General features: G+C 37.3%; 1 protein-coding gene across 1 annotated transcript; it reads right to left on the reverse strand.

Annotated features, from left to right (window-relative positions):
* Positions 1–9,530: 9,530 nt before the first annotated feature.
* Positions 9,531–10,503, reverse strand: LOC110793413 (ethylene-responsive transcription factor ERF110). Its single transcript, XM_021998286.2, has one exon. It carries the CDS (start codon positions 10,421–10,423, stop codon positions 9,680–9,682), a length of 744 nt encoding a protein of 247 aa, XP_021853978.2. The 5' UTR covers positions 10,424–10,503; the 3' UTR covers positions 9,531–9,679.
* Positions 10,504–17,664: the final 7,161 nt, after the last annotated feature.

The raw sequence follows: 17,664 nt of genomic DNA on the forward strand, positions 1-17,664 counted from the left end.
GATGTGACTTGTTATCGTATGATTTTGGCTTGAGATTCACTAGTAGTTTAGTTGCAACTCACGCATGCCGCGTATGACAGAGGCCATTCTCTTAGGAAGCCTTCAGACGAATTTAGAAACATCAGTTCCTGCCTTTCATACCCATGTTGTAGCCTTGTCCGTTTATTCTTTTAACTCCACAAAATTGAGCCCTATTAGCCCCGTTGGTTACTTATCCCGAGTCTAGCTTGGGGGAGCTTCGGTGTTCGTAATGGTTTCGTCGATGTTGATTGATTGGCACACTAAGCCAATAGTTCGTGGTTCGAGGCTATGTTTGGATTTGTGGTTCGGAAATGGTGTATATTATTGTTGGCACCCAAGCTTGTAACAGTTAGAATTAGATTTATCTATGTACTTTCGATTTCATTCTTTAATTTTATTTTTCAGAAAAAAAAAAAAAAAAAAAATAGAAAAATCAAAGAAAAATCAAAAATACGTTTTTCGTTTTTGTATATAGTTTGAAGGCAGGGAAAGGGGATTGAACAAAGATCATTGACATTATATTATGTTTTTCCCCTTGGTCATATATAACTTGGTTGATTGTTCGGGTTTCACGGTTCGACGGAGTTGGATTTTCGGCATTATCACGCCGACGCATATAGTTCACATTTGCTCCCCAAGTTGGACCTTACTCTCACTTTTTCCCAAATTACATCCTACCCTTCCTTTCCACCTAGCCCCGTTACAAGCTTACTATAAAGACCTCTTGATCGGCATGTTTGTTTTGTGAATAAGCGAAAATTGTTTCTTGCTATTGTCATCTTACCCCGCGTTGCATCATATATTCATATTCTACAAAGTATGCGGCGAAGACTAGCTTGATTGAGAACGGTTTGTGGCTAAGCTTGGTTGTTTCAATTGTGGATCATGATTCTTTGTGGTTCTATTTGTATCCGAGCTAAATTTCTGTCTTAATAACTTTGTTTGATTGTTTGCCCGAGAGTTGAGTAGGTTTGTTCAGGTTCAATGAAAGTCATGTGCGTCTCATTTCTCTGTTTTCGGTCTAGTGTTGCTTGGGGACAAGCAACAGTTTAGCTTGGGGGAATTTGATGAATCATATTTATATAGGGTATTCTAGGCTCATTTAGGTTGCATTTCTAGGCATTCGTCTCATTTTAGTTGCATTTAGAGTCATAATTGCATAAGTCGTCGTTATTGTACTCTATTACGCTCCGTTTGTGTTTTCTTTGATATTTCAGGTGAATTTACAATCATTTGGGTGCTTTCGGAGTGTTTGGAGGTGGAACGAATGATCACCGGATGGTTTGAGTCGGAGACGAAGTGTTTGATCGGAGAATTGAGTTTTCCGGGGATGATTAACTCGATGTATCGCTTGTGCATAGCTCGCAAGATCCCTCGTTGGCTCGCAAGATCCCTCGTTGGCTCGCAAGACATTTATCGTAGGCTCGCTACATTTATCGTTGGCTCGCTACATCTATCGTCGTGCCTCATCGCTTCATGGTTGCTTGCTTCACTAGGCCAGCGAGGGATGGCTCTCTAGCTCCCTCGCTGCCTCGTTGCTCGTCGCCTTGGCCTGCTATGCATCTTACTAGACCAGCGAGGGATGGCTTGCTAGCTCCCTCGCTGCCTCGTTGCTCGTCGTCTTGTCTTGCTGCACTTCACTAGGCCAGCGAGGGATGGCTCGCTAGCTCCCTCGCTGCCTATAGCTTCGTCGTCTTGTCTTGCTGCACTTCACTAGGCCAGCGAGGGATGGCTCGCTAGCTCCCTCGCTGCCTATAGCTTCGTCGCTTAGCTTGCTACACACACGCGCAGGGCAGCGAGGGATGGCTCGCTAGCTCCCTCGCTGCTCTACCTTCTTGCTAGTCGCTCATCATGATGCCAGCGAGGGATGGTGCGCGAGATCCCTCGCTGCCCATGCCTCGCCATCTATCTTCCCATGTGCGCGGCTCGTGCTCGGGTTTGGCTGCCACATCATCGCTCAATCGACCAATCATCGACGACTTTTATTTTTTATTTTCATATTTATTTATTTTTTTTATTTTAGAAAATAGGAGCATATAAATACTCAAGGGAACTAATTTATTTCGCTCATGTTATTAATTCCTTAGAATTCTTTTAAACGCTCAGTTTTATTTTCTCTCTACACATTATTGAGCCCTAGTTCATTCCGCAAGTTGGATGGTGCAGGCGTGTGCACGTAGCTCTAGGTGCACCGGGATTAAAACGACCAACATTAAACACAAAACGCGCGTTTTCATTAAATTCCCAGAAAAAAGAACAATACCCTTGAACAAAAGAACAATTCCCCTAAACAAAAGAACACTAAAGGCTCTGTTCTTTTCAGTTATGCTTATCGTGCTTTTATTAGATTTGTGTTATTTTTGCGTTATATATTCTTCTGGGTTTTAAGTTTTGAATTCAAACTGTGAAGAGGAGAGAGAAAGTGCAAACTAGGTTTTCTAAAATGGGTTTTAGAGAGAGAAATTCATGAAAATTTCCAAAAATTCGTTAATTTTTCTGCTTTAACATCAAATTAAATGGATTCTTCTTCTTCAAATCTGAATTCTACAGTTGATAATCAGATTTTGGGAGGTAATTTTTCAATTTTGTAATAACAAATGGCATGTTTTGATGATTTTGATTTTGTAATAGTTGTGTTTTTGATGATTTTGACTATTTTGATGATTTTGATTTTGTAATAATCGTGTTTTGATGAATTTGATGATTTTAATGAATCAAATTATGTAATAACACACTGATTTCGTTGAAATCGTTGATTTTGAAGATTTTGATTATGTAATTACGTTTTTTTCCCAGAAAAGAACAGTTTTACGTATTAAAAGAACATATGCTCGAATGAAAAGAACAGTTACATTATGCTTGTATTAAAAGAACATTATAGTAGAAAAATAGACCATTTGCGTTTCATAATTTGTTCTTTTATTTTATTGTGTTCTTCTTTTCTATTATTTCAATTTCATTTGCATTTCATAACTTGTTCTTTTTATTTTATTGTGTTATTTTTCTTGTTACCTTTTATTTATCCTTTGTTCTTTTGATTGCGTTCTTTTTCTTGTTTTTATACATATTAACCTATTATTTTTTCAGATATTATGAATAATGTGCTTGATAATTCATAACTGGATGATGAAAATGATGATTCCGAATCATATGTTATTGTGGGACAAAGTACTTGCCTTGTTCTTTTGGTCTCTATATTTGTTCTTTAAAACTTTTCATTTGTTCTTTTCATAATAAGCTGTTAAAAGAACAAAATAAAAACACGTGCACGGTTCTCATTATGCACTCTTTAACAATTTTTCTTTTCTCCTTCTCCTTCTCCTTCTCTGTTCTTCAATTCTTTGATTCTACTTCCTATTTGTTCATTTTCTATTTTTCAGCAACTGTATATATAATAATTGTACTTATGAGTCATAACCATTAGTCATTTTAGAAATACATTTTAGAGAGAGAGAGAGAGAGAGGGGAGAGGATTTATATTCTCTCAACATAAGAGAGATTTTTTGAGAGAGAAAGAGTGAGATGGTGAATGAAAGAGTAAAAAATACATTTTCTCCTTATTCTCTCTCTAAAATTCCTTCTAAATGTTTCTTGTTTGTTGAAAATGAGTGAATTAAGAAAAACACTAGTTCAATGTTGATGCTCCTGATAAATGTTGATCAAGTGTTTAAGGTACGTTTCCTTGTTTTTTTCTCTAATGTTCTTTTCAGATTGTTATGTTCTTTTTCACAACTTTACTTTTACTGTGTCATCAACATAGTTTGTTCTTTTAAATCAACATAGTTTGTTCTTTTATATCAACGTACATAGATTGTTAAAAAAGAACATATAATGGTTTGAAAAGAACAAATACCACTTAAAAAAGAACATAGTCTGATTCGTGGTAAAAGAACAAAAATACTTTTAAAAAAAATATAGATTTAGTTTTAATTGCATCAAAAAATCGTCGTTCTGTCTTTTTAATTAGAACATAAAATCGTTTGAATAGAACAAATAACACTTAATAAAAGAACATAGATCTGATGTGTGGGATAAAAACAAAAATACATTTAAATAAAAATATAGATCTAGTTTTAAGTGCATCAAAATATCGTCGTTTTCGTCTTTTTAATTAGAACATTAATTGGTTTGAAAAGAACAAATACAACTAATAAAAGAACATAGAGTTGTTATACGTTGTTCTTTTCGTCCCTTTCATTATGTTCTTTTGTTTGATAAGGAAAAAGAAAATGCTGTTTTTTTCATGTGTTCTGTTCTTTTTTCTTTTTTTGTTGTCGTTTTTTTTTAGTTTTTGTTATTTTATTTTTCTTTTGATTCTGGTCTTTGTGTTTTGTAAAAAAGTTGTTGTTCTTTTTTTGATTATTTTGTGTTCTTTAACTTTTTTACAGTTTTTTAATATTTAATAATATTATCGATAATATGTTTTTTTTTGTTTTTCTGTTGCATTTTTCACACGATGTTCTTTTTGAAAAATAGTTGTTCTTTTTATAGTTATCACTTATCAGGAGAGATAATATGTTATTTTCATTTTTGTATATTTTCTTTAGTTTTTTGACATTAGTGTTCTTTTCAGGTTTAATTAATGTTCTTTTTGTTTACTCTAGTTCTTTCTGTTTAGTTTTTTATGTTCTTTTTCGTTTTTTTGTTTTTTGCGTTTTCTTTTAATGTTTTTGCGTTTTGGTGCAGGTGCACGTAGATCTACGTGCAGGCCCCTGCACCATCCACGCGTTGAGTTCATTCCATTCAATTAATCAATATAGAGGTATTTTTCATAATTTCTTTTGCTTTAATTTATTATTATTGTTTTCGTTCCTTAGTTTAATTTTTCCTTTGATTATGAAATTCATGTTTATTATTTCTATCATGTTTATTAATTCAATTATGAGCGAGTAGTCGTACTCTAGGGCTAAGTAAGGGAAGCCATGTTTATACCATGATTATTATGCATAAAGTTCGTTAATTTATAGATTATTGCTTGAGTATTCCGATTGATTTGTTTTAATTGTTGATTCATGTTATCGGCCAGTTTCATGAATTGATTATCTAGCTAATAGGAATTAGAATCGAAAGATCGTATTTTTAGAGGCTTAGTGCAATCGGCAATTCTGATTATGTTAGCGACCGTACTGCATATGTTGAATTGAAAGTGTTAAGACCTGACCGTAGGATTAACATGTACTTTAATTACTCGGCTTAGTTTATTCATTTATGGATTGATTTGTGTTCTTGGATTGGTATAAGCATGGTGAACCGAACAGACGCCCTAGACCTTTTAATTCATTGATAAGTTCACATTTACATTATTGCTTTAGCTTCATTAGTTAATAATATCCAAAATCAACTTTCGTTATTGAAATAGTTCGTATAATTGGGCAAAAACTAATAGAACTTGTCTCCCTGTGGGATCGACCCGTATTTGCTAAGTATCTGCTAACAACAGACACCGTGCACTTGCGGTATCACTTTTTAACTCATCAACAATCGGTAAACAAAACTTTTGAGTAATTTACATTATTTATGTTAAACTTTATTTGTTATACTACTTTAGTCATAACTTATAACAAAAACTTTAAGTTACAATTGTATATAGAGTTACAAAGTCAAAGTACATTTTGGAGGAAAAAAAACACATATATTATTTTCTACTAAAACAGACACCAATAATGATACATGTCACTTCTTGATGAAATATTTTCCCGTCAAAACTTTTTTTTTTCCTTTTTATTCAATTATTTATTTAAATTATTTTTTATGGAAAAGATTCATTATACTTGACTAAATTTTTATCATTACTTATTTATTTGATCTTCAATATACATTTTCAACTGTAGTTTTATTTCTCAAAAAATAAATTTTGTAAAATCATAAAATATATCATAACTTTATTAGGGGGCGTTTGGTTGAGGGTCTTCAGGAAAGAGAATTTTCTATTAAAACAGACAACAAGAATGACACATGTCACTTCCTGATGAAATATTTTCCTGCAATTTTTTTCCCTTTTTATTCATTTATTTAATTTAATTATTTTTTATGGAAAGATTCAATATATTTTCCTTCATCTTGCATTATTTTTCCGCCAAGAATGAACTTGTATGATTCCTCTTGTTGTTGTTCAGGGTGGTCCATTCGTAAAATGGGATTCCATGGAAGGAACCACCCTTCAGGAGGAGATAGAGGCTTCCCTCCTGCCAAGGTCCAGCAGATCTATGTTGCCAAGCAAAATAATAGCACCGGAACGGGTTCTTCTATATAAGCAGCAGTAAACAGGAAAAGACAGTTGCTAATAAAGGATACCCGTATTATTATATATATATGAGTTTTAGACATCCATTAGGGTAAGTCATATCATTATATTCACAGTTGCCTTGTATCCAATACCTCAAAATGGTTCAACCAGAAGGCTATTCATTACATGGAAGCAATTTGCTAGACAAAGTCGAAGATATTGCATTCTAGGTGGTTTTAGAAGTACGTAGCTCTGTTATCCTTCCTAGGGGTGAGCACAACAGTGTACCCTGTCAAAATTTCAGGAACCGGAATCGGAATCTGTTACAACAGGTTCCTAAAAATGGGAACCAGAACCGGAACCGGAACGTGTTGCAACAGGTTCCTAAAAATGAGAACCGGAACTGGAATCTGTTCCAACAGGTTCCAATCCAGGGTACCCTGTCATTTTAAAAATTAAATAAATTATTGCTAATCCATTGAGAAAATAAATCTACTTTATAGTTTGGGCTTTGATTGTTTTATAGCTTGGGCTAAAATTGCAATTTCATATTTATGTTTTCCAAAAAGTAGCTTGGATTGTTTTATATTTTAGGCATAAGAGTCATTTTTATAAGGCCCGAACCCTTATTTTGGATAATTCATATTAGAAGTGGTGTGTACAGGGTTCCGAACCCGTTCCGAAAAATTGAGAACCGGAACCGGAACCTGTTTCAACAGGTTCCCAATTTTGTTATCCGGAACCGAAACCTGCACATCAGGTTCCGATTCCGGAACCGCAGGTTCCTAACAGGTTCCGGTTCCGATTCAGGGTACCCTTTTAATTTAACCTAGGGTTGTAAAAGCGATGATTCAATGGCAATTTCTATACAAAAGGGGGAGTGGAGAACGAAGCGAAGAGCAATTGCGCTTTAGATTCGATATTATAGGGAAAATATTGTTTTATTTAGGGATTAATTGGGAGATTTATGTATTGGTATTTAGGGGCGGATGCAGTGTGTACCGTGGGTAGACACTTGCACACCCTGTTGGCTGAGGTTAAAACAATTAATAAGCAGCTAAATATCACAAAAGTAGTATGGTCTGTTGGATAAAGAAGCCTAATGATATTCTCTAGACATGAGTTCGGCGCTAGGCTACCAACAATTAGTAGTTTGTTTGTTTTGCTCAACAACGTCATACTTGTTATAGTCAGTTTTACTAATATGTTAATTTTTTTGCATACCCCATATTACAATCCTGGATACACCACTGTTGGTATTGTCTCAAATTATAGCGACCGTGTATAAATGTGTTGAAGCTATTTTTTGGCTAGTGATTTTGGAGCTGTTCCGAGTTAATCTCACTGATAGGGAAATTTTTCCAATCAAATAGTATTTTCGTAAATAATTGATGATTTTATTACAAAAATACCATTAAATGCGGATTAAATTACAGTGACACGTCATCAAATGTGGCCACACGTACAGTCATTATTGTATTTTCATAATACATCAACAACTATGTAATATACAGTCAACAACTCACAATATACCATAAGCTTCTACTAATAAACAATATACAACTATAAATACACAATCAATCAACTTACCAATAAACAATATTGCATTTTACTAATTCACCAGCAATCATAAATCTACAATCAACGACAAGTGGTAGACAATCAACACCGATTAATATGCAATCATTAACTACAAATATACAGTTAACACCTAATATTATACTCCCTCCGTCCCATAATATAGTGCCCGTTTGACCAAAATCACGGTTATTAAGGTAAAGTATAACATTGATAATAAAAACAATAATTATTTGTTCTTTCAAGATAAAGTACATGTTAGTTGGCTTTTATGGAGAGAGAAATTAGAGATTAAAGGTGTGTACATAATAAATAGGCCTAAAAAAGACAAAAATCAAGCACATGGGTTGAATAAAAGTCAAAAAATACAATTTTCAAAGTAAAAATTAATGGTATAAAATAGAAATAGGCACGTCATTTAGGGACACCATTTTAGGAAAACAGACACTATATTATGGGACGGAGGGAGTACCAACTACAGTTTTCAAGCAAAATATTTACGAAAATACCATTGATTTTTTCCCCCAATCACTGAGATTAACTCATTTCAAGTCTTGTGTTCTAGTAGAAGTTAATTAGGCTTGGTTTTATCAAACTAATAGTGATATACTCCAATTTCAATACTCTTTCTTATTACTCGTAGCTGATTGGGCCTTGAGATTTGGGCTTGTTGATGTTGGGCTGTAGAGCATTCACTTTTCATTTTTTTAAGAAAAAGTCAAGAGTCAGACACACGGAAAAAACACGTGAGCAAGGATCTCTCTTATCCTGATTCCTGGACACTGGACAGCATCAATAACCGCGGATATCTTAGCTTTAAAAAGCTAAGATGATGTAGTGTGAAACACTTTGACTGTTTGCTGTTTTTTATTTCTTCACGTAACACGGGCCCAGCTGGATATGAAGTTGACGCTTTAACAGTCGGATATCACACTACTTCTATTTATAGAATCTTCAAGATGAAGTTTTGTTTAGAATAATATTTTTATGGTTTGTTCCCGCATTAATAAAACGTGTTCTATTCGCTTCGTAATTTTTTTTATGAGGATACTTGCGTATTGTATTAGATTAAGTTCCACGTGCTTCTTTTGCATCTGAATCTACTATTTGTTCTTGCTATATACGGGTCTGAACTGCACTCGCCATCAAGAGAGATAGTTCACTTAACAAGTCCAAAGGATTTCTAACTTAAAACCATATATCTGATAACATTTTATACGGGTCCGCACCCGTCATCAAGTGAGGGTCCACTTAACAAGTTCAAAGAAGGTTCTACTTTAAAACCATATGGCAATAAGGGAAATAGTCCATTGACGTTGTGATTAACTCTCTTTACTTTTCCAATGTGATACTCTCACACATGATATTTTATGGGTCAAATCTTAACACCTCCGTCTCTAAAAAATTATATATAAGATCACTCTATTCATGTTTCATTTTATTAATATTTAGGTGTAAATTATATACTTTACGGACAGAGCCAATGTTAACTTTGGGATTTTACCCGAACACTCAACAAATGATTTAGTAGATGAGATAAATTACATTTACCCGGAATTGGGGTGAACGAAGTAGTATATTTACTATAACCTGCTCGAGTTTTCCTTGATTTCTCAAGAAAACAGAGATGTAATATAAAAACAGAGACTACTAGTTCTGGACATGATTTGGGTCTTAGTATTAAGTTCATCACTCCCAAAAGCAGTAGAGAAAAAGCAATCTTATTGCATGTAATGCCAATCCTATACTTAATTTTTTACAGAAAACATTAGAAGAATGTAAAATATATAACCCTTCCAGTGTTCCATAGCTACTTCATACACATAAATGTCATACTCCAAACTTGATAAATTTCTAAAACTCAGGTCTTCCAAATGGCGATTCCCCGTAAAACAAAGAAGGAAGACTATCATCAATCATGCCATTCATCCAATGCTCAAGTTCATCACCATCCGTTATCTGCACGAACTCACTCGTTTCTACTTCTTGATGATTACTAGGACTTCCATTGTTACTCCTCTGTTGCTGTTCTTGATTTCGGTAATGAACATTATTACGATTATACTCTTCAAGTTGTGGTAAATAATCAGAGACACTGAAATTAAGTTTGGCCCGTGGTCCCCTGAATCGAACCGCAGCTCGATCGTACGCTCTAGCAGCCTCCTCGGCGGTTTCGAAAGTTCCGAGCCACATTCGAACCGCCCGATGCGGGTCCCGGATTTCGGAGGCCCATTTCCCCCATGGCCTCTGCCGTACACCCCTGTATTTGTTTCTATTATACCTTCTAGTCCTCTGTTTTCCACTGTTGTTACTACTGCTACTGGTAGTAGTTTCTGCATTTTCAATCTGGGAATTTGGCGGGAAGCCTGATGAGGTGGCGGATGTTGGGGGTGACCACGTGGAGAAACTCTGTTGGTTTCGAAGCGCCTCGTAAACTAAATGGGACCCATCTTCAGGTGGTTCTTGTCCTCCGCCGCCGCCGCCGTTGCCGGAAATGACTTGATTAAGAGCGGAAACCATGATACTCATTTCTTGCTGTGAATCCAACTGCCAACTTTTTGGTCTTTGATTATTGTAGAAGTAATTTCCTGCTTCCATGTTTTGTTTTTTTGGATTTTGACTAATGTTATTTTTTTGTATTTTAAGGAGAAGGTTGACACTAAATTTGAATACTGAATAGAATCAGGTAATGGCGGTTATATATATGAGAGCGCGTGTGACTGTAAGAGGAGATAGAAAAGTTGTCAACACAGTTCAAACACGGGTTAAGACTCTTTTAAGAGAGTGTGAAACGCTTTGACATTTTGCCAACTTGTTAAATGACACTGGCCCATATACCTTTTTAGGGCCCACTTACTTATCTGGCCTGTTTCCATAGTTATTTTTTAATCTATGGTTTTAATTATAGAATATAGGAATTATGTTACGTGTTTCATTAATATAATGTTGTTTAGCGTTGTAGAAATAATTATTCTTTTTATCGCCGATAAAACGTGGTCCATTTTATTTAATTTTATTTATACTCACCTCGTTATTAAATATTAGTTATTTTTTGACTTTTCAATTCATTTCAACTCAATATTTAAACGTAAATGTCTCAAAATCCGTATGTTAGAAAAAATATAGAAAATTGATATTGTTAAACTACACATTAAGACGAACAAAATAGGATCTCACATGAATATGTTTTGAAGTACGTATTGGAAAGAAATGAGAAGATTCTCTTCCATTGTGAATAGTGTCAAGATTCCAAAAGGGACTATTGTTTGAGAACAGAGGGAATATTTTTCTTTTAGTGTTTCACAAAGATGATTGTACTTTCATTCTTTTAGTGTTTCACAAAGATGATTCTAAACGGAAAAAAACATATGGATAGAGAATTCAGAATTCCCTTAATTTTGTTGTTTTTTTTTTTTTTTTTGATATCAGCTTATAGAAAATCCACTTAAAACATATTAGTAAAGCAAATTAGTGTGGCAGCAACTTTGGTCGCCAAATCATGAGTTTGTTGGACTCTCGATCTATCCACCTTGTTAATACTGCAGAACGAAAAAATTTGACCAAGATTTTTGATATCCTTCATCGTCCAACATAAGCGCATTATGGTACTGTCTTCATTTCATAGCATGTCGACCAGTTGTTGAGAATCTGTGAAGACCGTGATCTTGGTGATATTTTTTCCTTTAGCCCACTTGAGGCCATAGAAGCAAGCCTGCACCTCCACCTGAATAGTCGACTCCGCGTAACCGTAAGTTGCACCCCCAGGAATCCTATCCTGGGGCGTAGCATGGCTTTCTATTTCCCATCCCATCCCTGCTCTGTTTGTACCTTTGCTCCCGGACTCGTCGATGACCAATCGCTCACTAGAATGTCCCGTATCCTGGTCTGCAAGGATAACTCTATAGAAACCCGGCGGGTAAGTAGAGTCCCTTCCTGGAGGGTACTGATACCCTAAATCCCTTGAATAAATATTCGTGCTTATACCATGCTGGCTCAAGCCTTCCTGAATGATGGCATCATTGATTGGTTTAATAATGTATGCTATGATATGTACACGCCCGGATGTTGCGTACGCACTTAGTGCTACGAGCAGATACCAGTCAGACCCAGGAGAGGCACATTGGACTAAAGATGGCTGTGGGCCGGGCCGGCCCGAAGCCCGACCCGACCCGGCACGAAAAATGCCCGGTCCGGCACGATCACGAAAAAAGCACGGCCTGGCACGGGCACGAAGTCGTGGGCCCTGGGCCTTGATTTTTTGGAAAAAGCACGACAAGACACGTCACTATTAGGTTATGATACATATGAACAACATAAATCATGCGGAAAAACCTATATGGCAGGATTCAAATTAATTGCAAATAACCAATTAATATAGTTTAGAATGCATACTCTTTGTAGCGTGCCCTCCCTTGCTACGCCCGAACCGAACCGAACAAGAACAAGTATTTAGGACTCCAAGTGTCGTCCCTCTGTAGAAAGTCCACAGCACGTCCGGATCCGCCTTAAGATTGACCAACTAGAATCGCCCTTAAGGTACTAAAATATTCGGCTATTATGGGCTAGGTGTATGGCTGAATTTTTGCTCAAATTCTTACCTTTGAATACTTCAAAAACTCGTTTTAAATTATGAGCCTTGATCTCATATTTATAAGCCATGGAATAAGTAATCGAATCCTACTAGGATACGAATTAATTATATTAGAATCCTAGCAGAACTCTTAATTTATCTTTTTAGGATTAGGAAATTTAATCATCAAACGAATCCTATACGCTTTAGGTTTCGTATGTGAACACAAACTCTACACGAGCATGACCCGCAAGCGTGCAGGCCATGCCCGCGCACAACCCACACGGCCACTCGGCCCACGCGAGCTACAAGCCCACGCGAGCAGCAGCATTGCTCGCAGCCCATTGCACGCAGCTGTGCGCGCAGCCATGGCCTGCTGGGCCTGGTGTGGCCTTGGCTGTTCGTGTGGCGCGCTGGCTTGCTGGTCGCGGGCCTGGCTTCGTGCTGGGCCTTCGTCTAGCAAGCTCGTCCGATGCTAATTCGTACGATGCGCTTCCGATTAATTTCCCGATTCCGGAATTCATTTCCGATACGAACAATATTTAACATTTTCGATTCCGGAATTAATTTCCGTCTCGAACAAATATTTAATATTTCCGTTTCCGGAATTATTTTCCGATTCTGATAATATTTCCGATTCTGACAATATTTCCGTTTCCGGCAATATTTCCGATTCCGGCAATATTTTCATTTCCGATAATATTTTCCGATACGTACCATGTTTCCGTTTCCGGCAACATCTACAACTTGGATAATATTTATATTTCCGATACGATCCATATTTCCGTTTCCGGCAATATCATCGTTTCTGGAGTATTAATTTATTTGCCTTTGATGATCTCAGCTCCCACTGAAACCAAGATCCGTCGATTCCGAATATTGATTAGATAGAGTATTTAATGCCTTTAAATACTTGATCCGTTTACGTACTATTTGTGTGACCCTACGGGTTCAGTCAAGAGTAAGCTGTGGATTTATATTATTAATCCACTTGAACTGAAGCGGCCTCTAGCTAGGCATACAGTTCACTTGATCTCACTGAATTATTAACTTGCATAATTATTACTGAACCGCATTTATTAGACTTATCATTAAATGCATACTTGGAACAAGGGCATTATTTCCTTCAGGCACGACTCGACCCGGCACGACAAAACACGCTAGATTTAGTAAAATTAGCCTTAGGCACGACGGGCCGGCCCGACACGGCACGAAAGCTCGTGGGCTTGGGCCGGGCCTGGGCCCTTTTTTAACTTTTCGGCCCGGCACGTCACGGCACGAAACAATGTGGGCCTGGCGTGGCACGGCCCGGTTAGACCCACGACCCGTGGGCTTAACCCGAAGCATGGCCCGGCCCGGCCCACGGCCATCTTTACATTGGACTGCTGCCAAGAATATTCTGAAGTTCCTGAAAGGCACAAAGATGATTTCCTGGTCTATGGTGGAGATGATGAATTAATTGTTAAAGGCTATACGGACGCAAGTTTCCAAACCGACAAAGATGATTTCAGATCACAGTCTGGGTTTGTCTTCTGCCTCAACGGAGGTGCAATAAGCTGGAAAAGTGCTAAACAAAGCACCATTGCAGATTCTACAATTGAAGTGGAGTACATTGCTGCACATGAAGCATCAAAGGAAGTTATTTGGCTAAGGAAGTTCATAGGTGAGCTTGGTGTAGTCCCCTCCATTAAAGGACCAATAGCTCTATATTGTGACAATAATGGAGCTATTGTACAGGCAAAGGAGCCTAGACACCACCAGAGAGTCAAGCATGTACTTCGTAGATTTCACCTTCTACGAGAGTTCGTGGAAAGAAAAAAAGTCGAGATAAGCAAGATTGGAACTGACGACAACATCTCAGATCCATTTACTAAACCTCTGCCATGCAAGCGAAGCACCACTCGCACACTGCAGCTATGGGAATCAAGCATGTTGGAGAATGACTTTGATGTCCTTAATAAATGTTTTAAAGTTTTATAGTGTACTACTTTGTAAAACGTTTTTGGTTAACCATTCATATAAATGAATATAATTCATTTTTCCATTTAATTTTGTGGTTTATTAAATGATGAGTGCTTTCAATTTGACAATATATTCAAGCTAGACTGTTAGGACCAGTCTTGTGACTAAGAAATGTCCATCAAGTGAACTTGAATGTCAAAATTTTAAAATGGTCCCTGGTCGGAAGTTTTCTATAAAGGTGGACGCATAGAAAACGCTAGACGACTAGAGTGCAAGATGACAAGTAGTTCTGTTTCTTGAACTATGTGGACATGGCAATGTCGCAATCATTTGCATAGATACTTACTTGAGAAGATTAGTATCGGATAGACCTATACAACTTTACTGTAAGAGATGAAAATCTGTCATAAGTAAATTTCATTACATTATTAGACACTAATCCTCAATACCTGAGTGATTGGAGATTACTTGTTTGAGAACTGGTTACTTTGACGTTGTTAAGCGTTGCACCGTAAAAGGAGACTATAACGACAACGCTAAGGTAATCACCTATCAAACGAAGTGTAACCTTAAAATCACAAGATTGGTATTGTCCTCCCATAAATCGGAATGAGATGCCGAAAGTTGTATAAGGCCACTCGGAGAGCTAGAAACTGAAAAATGCATGGCCGTGCTCAGATGAATCATAGGCTATGATTATCTGTGGATCGGTTGAACTCTGAAACCGAGAAATACCTCTGGACATAATAAGGATGACTACTCTTACCTTATGTTCATGGGCAGGCATCAAGCGACAAAGGAATTAGGAAATGCACACTGAAGGAAATAATGCCCTTGGTCCAAGTTTGCATTTAATGCATTTAATGCTAACTCTCATAAATGCAGTTCAGTATTAATTAACAAGTTAATAATTCAGTGAGATAAAGTGAACTGAATGCCTAGCTAGAGGCCGCTTCAGTTCAAGTAGAATTAATAATATTAAATCCACAACTTACTCTTGACTGAACCCGTAGGGTCACACAAATAGTACGTGAACGGATCAAGTATTTAAGTGAATATATTATTCATTAAGTACTCCATTTATGAACATTCGGAAACGAAGGATCTCGGTTCCAGTGGGAGCTGAAATCGTCAAAAGGAAAAATAAAAAATACTCCGGAAATGATGATAATGCCGGAAACGGAAATATGGTTCATGAAGAAAATATAAATATTATCCAAGTCGTAGATGTTACCGGAAACGGAAACATGGTTTGTATCAAAAAATATTATCGGAAATAGAAATATTGCCGGAATAGGAAATATTGCCGGAAAAGGAAATATTACCGAAATCCGAAATATTGTCGGAAAAGGAAATTATTTTCGGAATCGGAAATATTAACGGAAACGTAAATATTTTTTCAAAATGGAAATGGATTCCGGAATCGGAAAAGGAATCGGAAGCTCGACGAGTGATAAGCCTAGTAGGGTTGGTAATTCTCTTCCTAGTAAGACGAATCGGAAGCTCGACGAGTGACAAGCCTAGTAGGCCCATCGCTCGACAAGCAAGCGAGCAAGGCACCAGCGCCAAAGGGTCGCGCCTAGCAAGCTAGCAAGGAAGCAACGCCAATGGGCCGCGCCAAGCCAACGAGCAAGGCAGCAACTCAATGGGTCGCGCCAAGCAAGCGGGCAAGGCAGCAGCTCATGGGCCGCGCCCAGCCAGCAAGCAATGCACTGCAGGCCTGCCGAGGCAAGGCCACAACGCGTTGGGCCTTCGGCCAGCTGCGGCTGTGGCTGGGCCGAGGCAGCACGCACACCAACGTGGCCCGTTGTGGCTGCGTTGGGTTGTTTCGTCTTGGGCTCCAAGAAAGGTCCGATTTCTTAATTCCCAAGTAACCTTGGATTAAGTATTCCTAGTCCTACTAGAATTGGTTTAATTAAGAGTTTAATTAATGTTGCAATTCTAATTGAATAAGAATTTCAATCCTAGTAGGGTTGGTAATTCTCTTCCTAGTAAGACTCAAATTCCTTATTTCCTACCCTATAAATATGAGGCTAGGCCCTCATAATTATATACATCAATTACATTGAAAATCATATTCTTTATTCCCATTGTGTGCAAGGGAGAACATAATACAACCTAGCCCGAATACATAAAACCTTAAGTAAAATCCTAGTTGGTTGAACCTAAGGCGGATCCGAACGTCCTGTGGACTTTCTACGGAGGGGCAACGTTTGGGGCTCTAAAGACTTGTTCTTGTTCGATTCGGGAGCAGCTAGGGAAGGCACGCATCACATTGTATGTCACCTAAATTATGCTAATTGACTATGTGACAATTAATTTGGATTCTGACTTTATGGTTTTTCCACATGAATTATGTATTATTCATAACCTAACAATAGTTTAGTTTGAACTGATCATACCCGCTATGAAGAAAATGGAGGATGGTGTCTACTACCATCTTCTAAGAGTTGATGATCCAACCGACTCATGTTCTCAATTAATTCAATCATCTTGAGAACATGTGGACTTAAGGGCTCGCCTTTCGTAATGTTGGTCTCAAGGTTCTGCCTATGTGTTTCGAATTAAACTTTTAGTTCAAGCAAGATCTTGGAATATGTTCTTTAACTCACAGATGATTGTGAAAGCATATGAGTTTATGGATGTTTTCTGTAGACCTGAACTCATGGTAGCAAGTATAATTAAAACATTTCACATCTTTGTTGGCATCAATCCAACGATTGAGGGCTACCTGAGTGACCTCGTCGCCTGCAGCTTCAGAGATCTTCTTTTCAAGGAAATACTCATTTTCTTCCTGTATTAGAACTATTTGCAAGTTCCATCTTATCTTCAAGGAAATACTCATTTTCTTCCTGTATTAGAAATATTTGCAAGTGTTGGAATTTAAAGATGGAAAATCGCTCAAAACCTGCCTGCCAGGTTTTGGAAAACCGGCAGGTTTTCCCAAAACCTGTCTGCCAGGTTTTCCAAAACCGGCAGGTTTCGAGCGTGAGTTGAAAAACGGACTTAAAATGCATTTTTTGAAGTGCACCGAAAACCGGCCGGTTTTGAGAAACCGGCAGGTTTCGAGATCGGCTCTTAGTGTTGTCCGTTTTTGATCTTCTCTTTGGATTCCTCTTTTATGATAACCTTTTATGTATGATTTATGGACAATTATCATTCTGATTATGATGATTAAGTTGGTCCATTATTTCTCTTGATTATGGGGGTTATAAACCCTTCATTATCATGGATTTAATTGGTGATTCAATACCATTGGATTCTTTTGAGTCCTTTGGTTTCTTTGGGTTGTTTTGTATTCTCCTCT

Source organism: Spinacia oleracea, chromosome 3, assembly GCF_020520425.1.
Source record: "Spinacia oleracea cultivar Varoflay chromosome 3, BTI_SOV_V1, whole genome shotgun sequence".
NCBI classification, from domain to species: Eukaryota; Viridiplantae; Streptophyta; class Magnoliopsida; order Caryophyllales; family Amaranthaceae; genus Spinacia; species Spinacia oleracea.